General features: G+C 39.7%; 1 protein-coding gene across 2 annotated transcripts in view; it reads left to right on the plus strand.

Moving 5' to 3' along the window:
• The window catches only part of TTC6 (tetratricopeptide repeat domain 6), a 68,896-nt gene extending 58,249 nt beyond the window's left edge, over positions 1 to 10,647 (plus strand). For both annotated transcript variants that reach the window (XM_071809413.1, XM_071809414.1), the window contains 4 exons: positions 4,423 to 4,575; positions 4,773 to 4,943; positions 7,203 to 7,428; positions 8,579 to 10,647. In XM_071809413.1, coding sequence (XP_071665514.1) covers positions 4,423 to 4,575; positions 4,773 to 4,943; positions 7,203 to 7,428; positions 8,579 to 8,706 — 678 coding nt within the window. In that variant the 3' untranslated portion in view covers positions 8,707 to 10,647. The remainder of the gene's footprint in view (positions 1 to 4,422; positions 4,576 to 4,772; positions 4,944 to 7,202; positions 7,429 to 8,578) is intronic.
• The last annotated feature ends 5,067 nt before the right edge of the window (positions 10,648 to 15,714 follow it).

Below are 15,714 nucleotides of genomic sequence, written 5' to 3' on the forward strand. Positions count from 1 at the left end.
ACTGGCTTTCAGAAATCCCAAGTCCCTGTGACCAGTGGGAAAGTCCAGAGCAAGGAGGACTTATCCTTGGTGTAGGAGGATCAGGTTAGAGAACAATTAAACAAAATGGACATACACGAGGCTATGGGACCTAGTGGAATACATTCATGGGTGTTGAGGTGTTGAGCCAACATCATTGCAAGGCCACCCTCAGTTATCTTTGAAAGGTCATGGGAGGTGGCAGAGGTTCCTGCAGACTGGAAGAAAGTAAACATCATTCCCATCTTCAAAAATGGCAAGTAGGATCTTGGGAACTACAAGCAGGTCAGCCTCACTTCAATGAAGCAAATAATCCTGGAAACTATTTTTAAACATATGAAGGACAAGAAGATGATTTGCAATAGTCAGATGAATTTATGAAGGAGAAATCATGCTTAACCGTCCTGATAGCCTTCTGTGACTAGCTTGATGAATGAGAGGGGTGCCATAAATGTTGTTTATCTTGACTTTAACAAAGCTTTCAGTAGGCTTTCATAGAAAGTCTTAATAGAAAACCTAATAAAGTATGGGCTAGACAAATGGACAGTGAGGTGAACTGAAAACTAATTGAACTCTGAGGCTCAAAGCTTCATTATTAGTACCATAAAGTCCAGCTGGAAGCCAGTCACTAGTGAAGTGCCCCCAGGGGTCAGTAATATGTCCAATACTGTTTAACATGTTCATTAACGACCTGGATGATGTGGGTGGAGTGCACCTTCAGCAAGTTTGCAAATGATACAGAATTGGGAGGAGTGGTTGTGCTACGTTTAGAGGGATGCTGCCTTTGGAGGGATGACAGGCTGGGCAACCTGGAGAAATGGTGGGCAGGAACCTTATGAAGTACAATAAAGGGAAGGGAGAAGTTCTGCCTCTAGGGAGGAATAACCTCATGCACCAGTCCAGGCTGTGGGCTAACTGACTCAAAAGCGGCTTTACAGAAAAGGAGTTGGGGCTCCAGACGAACAACAAGCTGAAGATTAGTCACTGATGTGCCCTTGCAGAAAAAAGACCAATGGCACCCTGAGCTATATTAGAAGCAACATTGCCAGAAAGTCAAGAGAGATGATCCTTCTCCTATATTTGGTATTGGTGAAGCCACATCTGGAGTGCTGTGCCCAGTTCTGGGCTCTTCAGTACAAAAGAGACATGAACACGCAGGTGCACATCCAGTGCAGGGCCACTAAGATGGTTAAGGGCTTGAAGCAAATGTCATACAAGGAGAAGGGAAAGAGAGACATGAAGGCTTAAGGGGGAATCTTATAAATGGCTATAAACATCTGATGGAGAGTGCAGAAGAAATGGATCCAGGCTCTTAATGGTGTCCAGTGACAGGAAACAATGGGCAGAGACCAAAATATAGGAAATTCCATTTAAACATCAGATTTTTAAAAATTTTTGTAGTGTAAAGATGAACACTGGAACACATTGTGCCCAGGGTTTGTGGAGTCTCTGTCCCTGGAGTTGTTCAAAAGCTTGACTGTACACTGTCCTGGGCAACCTGCTCTAGCTGACCGTGCCTCGAGCACAGAGTTGACCTAGATGATCTCCACAGATCCCTTCCAAATCAACCATTCTGTGATTCTGTAATATTGAAGAGGTAATACTTGCAGTAAAAACTGTTGTCACAGATATCACAGAATCACAGAATCACAGAATTGGCTAGGTTGGAAAAGACCTCAGAGATCATCAAGTCCAACCCTTGGTCCAACTTCAGCCCATTTACTAGATCATGGCACTAAGAGCCATGTCCAATCTCAGTTTAAAAACCTCCAGGGACGGTGAGTCCACCACCTCCCTAGGCAGGCCATTCCAATGCCTGATCACTCTTTCCGTAAAGAACTTCTTCCTAATATCCAGCCTAAACTTCCCCTGGCAGAGTTTAAGCCCATGTCCCCTTGTCCTATTGCTAACTGCCTGGGAGAAGAGACCAGTTCCCACCTGACTATAACTTCCCTTCAGGTAGTTATAGAGAGCAATGAGGTCACCTCTAAGCCTCCTCCTCTCCAGGCTGAACAACCCCAGCTCCCTCAGCCTCTCACCATAGGTCATGTGCTCAAGTCCCTTCACCAGTCTTGTTGCTCTTCTCTGGACCCGCTCCAGCACCTCAATATCTTTCCTGAACTGAGGGGCCCAGAACTGAACACAATACTCCAGGTGTGGCCTCACCAATGCAGAGTACAGGGGAAGGATCACTTCCCTTGTCCTGCTGACCACACTATTTTTGATACAGGCCAGGATACCATTGGCCTTCTTGGCCACCTGGGCACACTGTTGGCTCATGTTGAGCTTGCTGTCAATCAGTACCCCCAGGTCCCTTTCTGTCTGGCTGCTCTCCAGCCACTCTGTGCCCAGCCTGTAGCGCTGAAGGGGGTTGTTGTGGCCAAAGTGCAGGACCCGGCACTTGGCCTTGTTGAACTTCATCCCATTGGAATCAGCCCATTTTTCCAGTCTATCCAGATCTCTTTGCAGAGCCCTCCTGCCTTCCAGCAGGTCAACACTGCCCCCCAACTTGGTGTCATCAGCAAATTTGCTGATGGTGGTCTCAATCCCCTCATCTAAATCATCAATAAAGATGTTAAACAGGACTGGACCCAACACTGACCCCTGGGGGACACCACTAGTGACTGGCCGCCAGCTAGATGCAGCCCCATTTACCAGCACTCTCTGGGCCCGGCCCTCCAGCCAGTTCTTAACCCAGCAGAGAGTGCACTTGTCCAAGCCATGGGCTATCAGCTTTTGAAGGAGTATATTATGGGAGACAGTGTCAAAGGCTTTGCTGAAGTCTAGATAGATCACATCTACAGCTTTCCCCTCATCCACTAGGTGGGTCACCTGATCATAAAAGGAAATCAGGTTGGTCAGACAGGACCTGCCCCTCCTAAACCCATGCTGGCTGGGTCTGATCCCTGGTCCATCCTGGAGGTGCTGTGTGATTGCATTCAGGATGATCTGCTCCATCACCCTGCCAGGCACCGAGGTCAGGCTGACAGGCCTGTAGTTGCCAGGGTCAGCTTTGCAGCCCTTTTTGTGGATTGGGGTAACATTTGCCAGTTTCCAATCATTTGGGACCTCCCCAGTGAGCCAAGACTGTTGGAAGATGATGGAGAGCGGCTTGGCGAGCTCTTCTGCTAGCTCCCTCATCACCCTAGGATGGATCCCGTCTGGTCCCATAGACTTATGAGGATCCAGATGGCTCAGTAAGCCACCAACTATTTCCTCTTGGAATACAAGGGGACTATTTGGCTTCCTATTCCTGTCAACCATCTCCAGAGGCCAGTTATCCTGAGGGCCATCTGTTTGACTGGTAAATATTGAGGCAAAGTAGGTATTAAGTACCTCAGCTTTCTCCTCATCTTTGTTAACTATATTTCCCTCAAAGTCCAGTAGAGAATGGAGGTTTTCCTTGCCCCTCCTTTTGTTATTAACATATTTAAAGAAGGACTTTTTATTATCCCTAACAGAATTGGCCAAATTAACTTCAAACTGCACTTTTGTTTCCCTGATTTTTTTCCTGCACGATCTAGCTATTTTCCTAAATTCTTCATAGGTAGCCAGCCCTTTTTTCCACAGTCTGTAAACTCTCTTTTTATTTCTGATTTCCTTCAAAATCTCCCTGTTTAGCCAAGCCGGTTGTCTTCCCTGTCGGCTAGCCTTTCGGCGCACTGGTATAGCCTGATCCTGTGCCCTCAAAACCTCCCGCTTGAAGTATGTCCAACCCTCCTGGGCCCCCTTGTTTTTAAGCACTGTTTCCCAGGGTATGCTCTGAACTAGACTTCTGAATAGGCAAAAATCTGCCCTCCGGAAGTCCAGTGTAGAGGTTTTATTGGTGGCTCTCCTTGCATCTCTAACTATTGAAAATTCTATTATTTCGTGGTCGCTATGCCCCAGGCGGTCGCCAACCACTACATCTCCCACCAGCCCTTCTTTGTTTGTAAACAGTAGGTCTAGCAAGGCCTTACCCCGGGTAGGCTCATTTACCAGCTGATGAAGGAAATTGTCCTCTATACACTCTAGGAAATTCCTAGACTGCCTCTTCTGTGCAGTATTGAGCTCCCAGCAGATATCTGGCAGGTTAAAGTCCCCCACAAGAACAAGGGCTGTCGATTTTGAGACATCTGCCAGCTGCTTGTAGAATAATTCATCTCCTTCATCATCCTGGTCGGGTGGTCTATAACAGACACCCACAAGGACATCAGCCTTGTCGGACTTGCCCCTGATTGCAAAGCAATGAGTATTGCATAATTAACAAGATATTTTGATAATTTTTTTCTGTAATTCAGTTAACTGCATTTGTAAATATAAGCATGCTTTCACTGTCTGCTGTAATTTTTTAAATTAGTATGCCATGATTATGTTTGGCATTTCTTATGTTTCTTATTATATCTGCATTGCAATTAATTTTAGGTCCTTGGAAAGTTTCAGAGAGCTTGGAACCAATTTACAGTTGCCATTTGCATGGATCCAAAATGCCTTGCTGCGTATGATGGACGAGCTTCAGTCTGTCTTCAAATGGGCGAAACTTTTGCTGCATTTCTAGATACAAATGCTGCATTAAAGGTAGATGTTAGCTTAAAGTGATTTTACTAAAACCAACCTATTGCTATGAAGCCAGCCAATGCTGTACATGAATAGTTGCTAATTTGCATTAGAAGGTGCATTTTTTTCTAAGTAAATGTATCTTTGAAAAATAGAATAAGTTACTGTAGAAGTGTGAATTTTTCCCGAGTAAGAATGTATCTTCTATTTCATTTCAGCTTGCTACTACTGCTTCACTGCTAACAAATCGGGGTTTCATCAATCATTTAATGGGACATCTAACCTGTGCCATGAAGGACTATCAACAAGCGATTTCTGTTGACCCCAACTATGCATTAGCCTATTTTAATGCAGCGAATATCTATTTCCAGAATCGACAGTTTTCGCAGGTAAGTCTACAGTCTATATTTATACTGCCTTCAGAACTTTTTTCTCTTGAATACATACTGTTCATATAAAGCTGTCTTTAAGTATACTTAGCATAAAGATTTCTTACATTGAATTTCATGGTCCTCTACCAGGAGATGAAATAATAATGAACAATTGCCCTACTACTATGTATTCTGTCATTTTTATGAATGAACTAAGATTTGGGATAGCTAGGATACACATCACAAAAATTTGTAACAAATGAGGTACCAAAATCCCACGAATTTGGTAACTTCCCCCCAAGTCTACCTCCCATACATTAAATAACTTGCCCAGATTCACTATAAGCACAATGACAAAGAGACTGAAAAGAATCTTCGGCTGATGAACTTTAATCAAGAAGTCTCAGATCTTCCTCCTGTTACCACAGTAACTTCAGAGTTTTAAATCACCTCATTCTGCTTGAACACAGTTGGCATCTTCAAATACAGAAGAGCTGGATACTGAAATTCCTCTTGTGAATTCAAAATCTGCTTGAAGGCAAGGACCATTGATTTTTCTCTCTGTAAGGAGGCCCCTGCAATGATTTTTCCTTTGGTCTTCCGGTCACACTTCCTGGGCATATGCTCAGGCTTTTATGTAATTGGAGCTTTGTGGTCCAGCAGCTGCAGAAACCCAGAACTAACATGGATGCTTCGGCACATTTCATCTACTTGAATTAATCCTTTCCTAGAGCTGCATCTGTAAACACTTCAGTTTGCAGTTCACTTACTGAGATAGTCATGTATAGTATTTGCTTGGCATATGATTTTAAACCTAGATAGTTTGTACTTCATACAGCACAAGAAATAGATCATGTAAGAAAACAATTTTATGTTCTTGTATAGAATTGTAGAATATCTTGAGTTGGAAGGGACCCAACTCCCTGCTCCTCGCAGGACTACCTAAAACCAAGCCATATGACTAAGAATGTTACCCAGAGCCTCCTTGAACTCTGGCAGGGTTGGTGCCATGATTGCTTCTGTGGGGAGCCTGTTTCAGTGACTGAACCCCCTCTCAGTGAAGAACCTTTTCCCAGTGTCCAATCTGAACTTCCTCTGATGCAGCTTCATTCCATTTCCTTGTGTCCTATCGCTGGTCACCATAGACAGGAGATCAGCACCTCCTCCTCCGCTGTGCCCCTGGTGGAAGTTGGGGATTGCGATAAGGTCACGCTTCAGCCTTCTTTTCTCCAAGCTGAACAAGCCAAGTGACCTTAGCCATTTCTTGTAAATCTTGTCCTTGAGGCCTTTCACCATCTTGTTTGTCCCTCTCTGGACATACTCTAATAGTTTGATGTCCTTCTTACAGTGAGGCACCCAAAACTGCACACAGTACTTTAGTTGGGGCCGCACCAGTGCAGTGTAGAGTGGGACAGTCACCTCCCTTGACCAGCTGGCAATGCTGTGCTTGATGGGCCCCAGGACATGGTTGGCCCTTTTGGCTGCAAGGGCACAGTTGTGTTCAACTTGCCATCAACCCAAACCCCCAGATCTCTTTCTGTGGGGAGGCTCTCGAGCCTCTTGTCCCCCAGTTCGTATGTATAACCGGGATTACCCTGTCCCAGGTGGAGAATCCAGCTCTTGCTCTTGTTAAATTTCATACAGCTGGTGATTGCCCAGCTCTCTAGTTTACAGAGATCTCTCTGTAAGGCCTCTCTACCCTGAAGGGAGTCCACAGCGCACTCAGTTAGATTCCATGTTGCTTCTGAGCATTAGTTAGACTTGGATCAGAAATTCTGTAGGAGTTCAAGGTCAGTGCCCTGATATGGCTTCTCCTGTGATCATGTAATCTCTTTTATTGTGCATCTAGTATCATTCTTCCATGACTGGTCTTGTATAGGCTGTTCTTCCTCTTAATTATATTTCTGTGACTCCTTACTCTGTCTCACAGAGGTTGTCTGATTCTGAAGAAAGACGATCAAGAATGGGTGTTGCGTTATAAACCATTTTCTATGTTAATTCAAATTGATGTTAGTGTGTAGCTGATTTCTTTTGTGCTATAATTACAATTCAGCATAAACAGCTGTTCTTTTTTCAAAAGTCTGGATAGCAATTGACCTATTTGTGGATAAACATGCAGGTGCTGTATCTCCTGTGCACAAAGAACAGTAAACAAAGCGAGTAGAGACTTAAAAATCCTAACAGCTTAAAGAAACAAAGTGGAATTTACAAATTGTACATAAGCCATTTCCTCAGATTTTAACAGGGTACTTTGTCTCAAATTCATGTGTTTTGTAGGCCTATTGCTATTATTCCAAGGTATTACAACTTGACCCAAGAAACGAGTCTGCTATTATGAATCGTGCTGTTACAAATACATTACTAAACAATACTGAAGAAGCAAAAGAAGACTTTGAGAAGGCAGTTTGTCTCTGCCCATTCTCCGCAGCAGTGTATTTTAACAGAGCCAATTTCTATAATGGATTAAAACAATATGAATTAGCTGAGAAAGACATTTCTACAGGTAATCTTTATTTACCTGTGATTATTATATTTGGTAACGTACTAACAATTATGATAACAAATTATTTGGCTTTGTTTCATAATGCAGAAAGTATGTGTGTATTTTTGCTAACATAATTTATACCTAATTTCATCGGATATTGTGATGTGATTAAAAAGAAGAGTTTAATTCATCATGAGCTTTTTTTGAGAATGGATTCTCAAAATTGAAAGAACATGCAAATTAGAATATAAACTGTCTCATATAATGTCATTAACGTCATTAGCAGCTGAACAGAGCCCCGTTCTAAATCAAATTGTGGCAAGAGGTTGTGAAAAAATACTATACTTACCAAGTCTGAAAACTTTTTTAGTTTTTTTTGTGTGTGTATGTGTTGAGGTACTTAGGTGCCTAGAAAAGAGCATTCAGTTAGCTTATTTTATATATAAACATGAAATTTAAAGATTGTGCCCTTTTTAGAACCAATTTTGAAAGAGTATTTGGTTTCCATAGGCTTTTCTATTGGGAACAGACATGGCTCATAGAGACGAATCAAACTTTCATCTTCATCTTAGTGAAAAAACAAGTATTTTCTTCAGTTTCAAAACAGCTGAGCTATATTACTCCATTGCTACTTCTGTCATTGCTAGTAACATGAGATTGAGCAACTCTGGATACAGGCAAACTTCTCGTAGTAACCAAAGCTGTTCAGTTTGTATTAATTTTATAATGTGGATATTGTCTACTTAGACTTTAGTAAAGCCTTTGACACCATTTCTCGCAGTGTTCTCATGGAGAAACTGGCTTGGATGGGCGTACTGTTCACTGGGTGAAAAACTGACTGACTGACTGGGCCCAAAGAGTTGTGGTGAACACAGTTAAATCCAGTTGGGCAGGTGATCACGAGTTGTGTTCCCCAGGGCTCAGTATTGGGGCCAGTTCTGTTTAATCTCTTTATCAATGATCTGGACAAGGGCATCAAGTGCACCCTTGGTAAGTTTGCTGGGGATACCAAGTTGGGTGAGAGTGTAGATCTGCTTGAGGGTAGAAAGGCTCTGCAGAGGGATCTGAACTGACAAGTTTTCCTACCATGCTTCCCTTCATAATAATGTGATAGTGTCAAAGAAAAAAAAAAAACAAAGCCTTAACATTCAATTTCTTATTTTTACAGCATTAGCAATTCAGCCTAATGATGCCTTGATGTATAAATTTAGAGCTGATATTCGTGGTAAATTGGGTTTCAATAAAGAGGCTGTAGAAGACTACAATCAAGCAGTCAGCATTCAAGATCAGATTTAGTCCATGTGAAAAGAAAACAGTTCTCATACCACTTGTGTTCTATTTACAGCTTTCTCAGACCTCTAATTAATAAAGAAGCCCAACATGCAAGAAAAATTTATAACTTATCTTCATTGTCATATATTCTACACACATTTTATTTGCCTAAATAATATACTTACCTTGGTTGTGCAAAACTAGCCAAAGTTATTTAAGAACAGAATGCTACATTTATTTTTATATGAGTTATAGATTAGGTTTTTTTGTTAGTGTCAAGAGACTGTGTTGTGTGCAAAATGAAGGACAGAGAAGATGCAAAAGACCTGAACCATAATGGTTATAGAAGGATAAAAAAGACTACACTCTCCCTTCCTGCCAAATATAAATGCTTACAGTGATGCTAATTGTATGTCATGTGGACCGTCTGGGAACTAAAAATTCCAAGACAGCTACCAAATGCTTATGAGTGCTAACTAGGTCTCACTTTCTTCCTGATCTTCCTTCTATACCTCTTCATAAGATTTCCTATTCCCTGCTACTCACAAACATTGTGCCAGATCCATCTGTTGCAGTGTATGAGAACTACTCTGAGAACTGAAATTTCAGAAGGGCATGATTCAGTTTGTGAGTAAAAAGTTGAGGTTACTTACTTCCCCTAAAATGTATTACACTGTGCCAGCTTGAAGATGCAGGTAAAAATGCATAAATAATAGATCATACTTTTATATTCTGAGCTATAAGAATTGGGTTTAAGAACAGGCTCTCACCTAAACATGGAGACTGAAATGTGAATCTGTGTGACTAACATTTAAAAATTGTCAGGCCCTACCAATGTACTAAATTAAACCCCAAGTGTGGCAAAGTATGGTGAAGATAGCAAAAGGATGAAGCAAACCAGATGTCTTTGTCTCAGAAAAGAGAAAAAGAAAGAATCTTAAGGTCTTATTCAGCATGCAAGTAGTCCTGTGGTTTGAGACAGTGAGAAGATTTCTAAAGGCACAAGTGGCACTTCAATGCAGTATCCCAGTGTCATGGGAATTGCATGTGTAATTTCAATTTACCTTGGATGTAAAAGGCTATCAATTTTCCTCTTGAAAAAAGACAAAAGGAAAAGATGAGAGGGACCTTCACAAAACAATAGACCTAACACACTCTGATACGTGCCTGTAATTACCAAATGTTCTGTACATGGAATAACCCCTAGGTAGTACAGAATAATCCAGAATTGAATCAAAATTAAATAATCTAATTTATATAAAACTAGTGTTAAAGAATTACATTGGTCCATTTAACTTCACAACTGACCTTTATTGGTACTCCTAGAGTTAAATGCTTGTTTTGGTTTTTGTTTTGTTTTGTTTTGTTTCGTTTCGTTTCATTTATGTGCTATTGAGATGAAAGTAAAAATGTTGTCATTGCTTTGTCTCAAAGAATTGCATTTTGTTTTCTCTGAGTACTTAACACATTGCTATATGCTATTTCTGTAAAATATCAGTTCTTGCATGCCTGTGCAGTGTATGTTTAACCAATGTGATAGACAGTGACTTGAATTTTAGCTTTTTTCTGGTATTTAAGTTTTTGCTTTTGTAGTATCACATTACATTGTAAGAATTCCTATGCTTGTCACACTTATGATATTTGGACTGAAAAAAGGTACAGTGGAAAGGAAACCCAGAGTATCACAGCTAAAGGCAGTTAACTCAGTAAAGCATTTGACTCCATCTCTACTCTCCTTGACTATGCCCTTATCTTGTTCTGTAATATCTGGTACAACCAGACTTTGCACTTGCAAGGTCTGTGATGATGAAGTTGACCAGAATCAGAGCATCACAATTAGCATATAAAAGCTAGAACAAGTTCAAAAAAATTCTGTATTTAATTTTTGTTTGTTAATGGTTTGTGTCTCTGATGTTTAAAAATGAATGTTTATAGATATAAACAATAAATTAAAATATTTCTAGACCTTGTAGGATATTGCATATTCATGTTTCTTTCTAGTATTATACATTATAGTATTACTTACTAGAAATCTCTTTGGAATGACAGTTTTTCTTGAAATTAGATTAAAATATGTGACCATGAGATGATCAAAAAGCAATGTCTGCTTTTCTTTTCTCCAGTAATTTGAAATATGAACTGCTAGTAGTAGCTATTAGGAGTATTAGTTTTACACACTTCATAACTACAATAAAAAAAGATTCTGACAGACTGCAACACACAAGAGGGAGAAATTCTTTGTGACAATTACAGAATTCAAGACTCAGAGTAACTATGTTAGGTCTGATTAGACTATTGTGGCTACGAGTTTTTGTAAAGAGTTTTACTCTTCAGAGGTTTTGCTTTTATGCCTTTAACATTGATTATTATGCTACTAAAGCAAAGTTTCGTAGAATCACAGAATTGTTTTGGTTAGAAAAGACTTTTAAGATCATCAAGTCCAACAGTATCTAGCACTGCCATGTCCAACACTAAACCCTAACCACCTCATCTCAGCTACTTCCAGGGATGGTGACTCAACTGCTTCCAGTTCCAACGTTTGAGAACCCTTTAAGTGAAGACATTTTTCCTAATATCCAATCTAAACCTGCTGTGATGCAACTTGAGGTGATTTCTTCTTGTCCTATCACTTGTCAAGTTAAAGTTGATTGAATAATTTTTCCCTCTTATGCTTTTTTTCTTATTTTCCATATTTATTTTTGCAGTATCATCACCTACACAAGTGGATCAAGTATAATATACAAAGTATAAACACATGTATGTCTGTATTTCCATGCATGATTATTATGGCTATTGATTATTTACATAGTTTCCTGTATGCACACAAAGTCAAAGTTTGCTTGCAAGATGGTGTTGGTGGTTCTTTGGATCCCTTTCTCCTCCACATCTTTCAGTGTTCTTTTTATTATCTGAAAATTTGTTTATTGATGAAATTGCTAAATTATGCATGCCTCTATGGCCTTTTCCTTTCTTTGACCTCCGTATGAATTACCTGCTGATGGGTTGTGAGCTAGTGGTACCCTCATCATGTATAGTGCATCATCAAACTTAAATCAGAAGGAAAAGTGGTCAGACCTTTCCCTTCAGTCTTTTCCTTGTGATATTCACTGTAATTTTCTTTAGCTTAACCTCTCTTGAACATCAAACAGAAATGGACACTTAGAAGATTTTTATCTTCATATTTAAAAACTGAAACCAAATACAATCAGTTCTGGCTCACTATTGATATTGTGACTTGACTTAAATAATATGGACTAGCATAATCTCTCTTCTGTTTGCATTTTTTTATTCTGGATGGTGTAGTTCTATTTTTTTAATGCTTAAAACCCGAGTATTTATTAAGTGGCTGCATGGACTTGGATTTTTAGAGTTTTTAATCTGTTACACAATGGTTATGAAATGGGTGCTCTCCCACTGTATTTCCAGTTTCGTCATTTAACATCATTCTCATTCACAATTCAGAGACCATGTTAGCTGCTTGTCAAAGAAAATGTGAAGTGGATGGAACTTATTTGCACAATAGAACATGAAAATTTAGAGTCGCATGAGCAAAACTTACTGCTGTCTTTGAAAAATAGATTATCAGCTCATTTTTTTCTTCAGATCTTTCTTTTAAACTTCCTTTCTGACCTAAAGGAAATTTTATATTTTCTAAAGTTTTTTAAAAGTGGGTGGTAATATTTTGTATAATGGCACTTCTTTCATGTATTTTTTTAATAGATTGATAGACTCACTCCAGAACCACTGTTCCACTAATAAATTGAAATTTTGTTTTGCAGGCTGAACAGTAGCATTTGAACTTCCCTGTTGGTAGGAACTGTGGTAGATTCGTGGTATTCTGAATTTTGCCTAAGCATGGGACAGGTGTTAAACTCTCAGGTTACTTCCATTGCTAATAATTGACCCAGTCAGTTTCCGCACTGGGCATTATCAATGCAATTTTGTTTCAAAAACACAGTTTAAGAGAAGCTCTTGTCCCTTACCGTATGATGAAATTAGTTATTTCTGGATTTAAAATCTGATAATCTGAGCTTCATTTTTTTTTTTCTGCACTTATTTGCTTTCATTCTCCTTTTCTAGAAAATCTTTTTGATAGACTATAATTAAAACAAACAGAGTTAGTAAGGAAGCTCATTTGCATCTGGGTTTTTCTTCCCTCTGAAATACTGATAATAGATGTATTACTGGGAAACGGGTAATACTGTTTGATGAACAGAGAATGCAGTAGATGACTTGGGAGGAAGTAATTAAAAAAAAGGACCAAAACAAATATTTCTGTTCAAAGCCAAATAAGGGAATAGGCAGTTATGAGTAATCTTTCATGGAACAGTGAGTTAGGTAGATATGTCTGTCAACTGAATGTTAAAGTATTTTCTTTCAGTATTTTATGATTTAAACTTTTTGGATGACATACACCACCAAAATGACGATGAAGTGGATCTTTTGTTACCTCCATTGAAAAGCTAAGGAAAGTGGTAGTTTTTTAAACAAAGTGGGAAACTAGTTTATTTATAAGTTTTAGTTTTTGCACTTGTTTATCAGCAGACCTTTGTCTAAAGTTATTGTTCAGGAATTTGTTTTTATCAGACTAAATATAATCTATTTACAACTGAAGTCAGATAAAAATTTGCATAGCAGTAGTATATCTCCAGTTTAATAACCCAGTCTGAGAGTGTGACGATCAGTGGCAGTGAGATGGATAGCCTGAGACTGAAAAGCAGGGGTGTCAAATTTTGCAGCTTGTTATTTCACGAAGTGTAAATGACAAGTGTCATTGATTTTCCCACATCTTCAAGATCTGCACCTTTGTAAAATAAGTAGATAAAATTTACGTAAAAATAATCCTTTAAAATAATTGCTGAAAAATATTTAGGTTCACCTGGGAGTTAGCATGAACAGGATGTACCTAGCTCTTTGTAGCTCACAGAAAGAAAAATAAAGTAAAAGAAAGGAAAGAAAATAAAGGAAAGGAAAGAAAGAAAATTGATGTTAAAGTGACAAACTGAAAACTTCAATGACAGTAAAGAAAGCAGAACAAAAACAAATTAAAATGTTGTGTTCTCAGCTGAACTCCAGTGTCAGATGATCTTCTGAGTTTCAGAGAGTTTGGGTGTATGGGTGGGGTTGTTTTTTTATTGAGAAGCTGGGCTTTGGGACAGGATACCTGGCAAAAATACAAGTCCTGCCTAACTGGACACATATACAAGAAATGCAGTCAATTCAGGTAAGAATTCATAGCTGGTGCTGGAGAATGTATGGGCTGCACAAGGTTGCTGTAACAATGAAAATGAAAAATGAGTAAAAGTGAACCAAAGTCTGCAACCCTATGGTAGAAAACAAGCCTTACAAGAAGGATGATACTCTCTAGAAGAAAATTCTTTGACTTTTAAAGATAATTTGGGAAATTTCTATGTCAAAATGTCATGAGTGCAAGTGCTCTATCATTTTATCTAAGTTTGTGTTGTTTTCAGTTTACTTTTCTTGGGCTGAAAGGATGCAGTAGATTATAATGCACTGCTGGCTTTGGCCAGATGAGGGAAGACTGGCAATTGAGTTGCACAGGGAAGGATAACCTTATGGCTGCTGCTGTGGGATTCTCTCTAGACACCAGTTTTAGAGCAGAACAGTCAGTTTTTAGTCTTACCTTTCCAGGTGTGCATATGAAAGTGAATTTTCTTTTGGAGTGGCTAGGGAGATGAATCGAATCTCATTTTCTGTATCATTTTGATCTCAGTGCTTTTTCCCTAAGAAACATATTTCAGAAAAATATTTTGAAGACTGAGTCAAATGATAGCAGATTTGTAATTTTCAGCAAACTAAAACAAATGCAATACACTCCAAGGGAAGAGATGAAATCTGTGGGTAATGTGCTTCTAATTTCTATGAGAAATATGCCATTTTTTTCATGTTATTTGTGCGTATACTACACCTATACTGCATTTTATAAGGCTGAGCCAAAACCGGGTTCCAACCTGACCTTAAAGCTGCCCAAACTGTGTATGAGCACACTGCGAGAAGCAGGAGTGGTATAATGCCTGTATGGTGCTATATAGACATTACTGAGCAAAGGCTGCCTATGACTGAATACAGAAGCTGTTTAGTAGTGTGGGACATAACGACTGTCTGCTTTTTGTGACACAGCCTGTGTTCCATTGCCACAAGGGCAGATCGAACACCAGATAGTCTTGACCGGTATGGTGAGCCATGGTATATCTGGGCCATCTACTATGCTTAAAGTAAGAGCATTCCTAGGCAGGAAGAATGTTAGTTCAAGTTGCCTGCTGTTCTCCATCCTACCCCAACCAAAGCCACAAGCCAGTGCTTGAGAGTGGGCGTATGTGGACACAAATTTGGATTTCGTTTGGCAATGAACCAAACCTTGAAAAACGATGTAGATGCAGCCTGAGCAATTTCGTGGGATATCAGGAAAAAAAAAAGATACTGGAATAAATCTGCTTGCAAAATGTGCTCTGAAAAAGTCAATGTGAATAAAGGTGATGCTTTAAGCAAACGTGTTCAAAAGACTTTTACAAAGCGTGATCTTCCGTGAGACCACCAGTAGATGGCAGTCTGCAATCTCGAGTGGAACAGCTCTAGTGCCCGACAACAAACCAGCTGCAGCAGCAGACGCTGGCTCCGATAACCGCTGCGAGGAGGTGCTCCGGTATACCGGTGTTCTGCAATGCGTCTTCTTTAATCGCCATTATCATTCTCTCACTTCCTTTTCGATATGTTATATACAGTTCTTTTATAATGGAATGATAATGGAGATTATCATACCTCACAAGCTCTTACGTAACACAAAACTGTAATATTATAATGTAAACATATATATACATGAACCTGTGCACAAGCACAACCCCATATTTACACACACATGCAATAACACAGGTAATAAGCAGTACAAGCCATGAATAACAACTCTCTCCTCTCCTCTCCTCTCCTCTCCTCTCCTCTCCTCTCCTCTCCTCTCCTCTCCTCTCCTCTCCTCTCCTCTCCTCTCCTCTCCTCTCCTCTCCTCTCCTCTCCTCT

Source organism: Patagioenas fasciata, chromosome 5 (assembly GCF_037038585.1).
Source record: "Patagioenas fasciata isolate bPatFas1 chromosome 5, bPatFas1.hap1, whole genome shotgun sequence".
NCBI lineage: Eukaryota > Metazoa > Chordata > Aves > Columbiformes > Columbidae > Patagioenas > Patagioenas fasciata.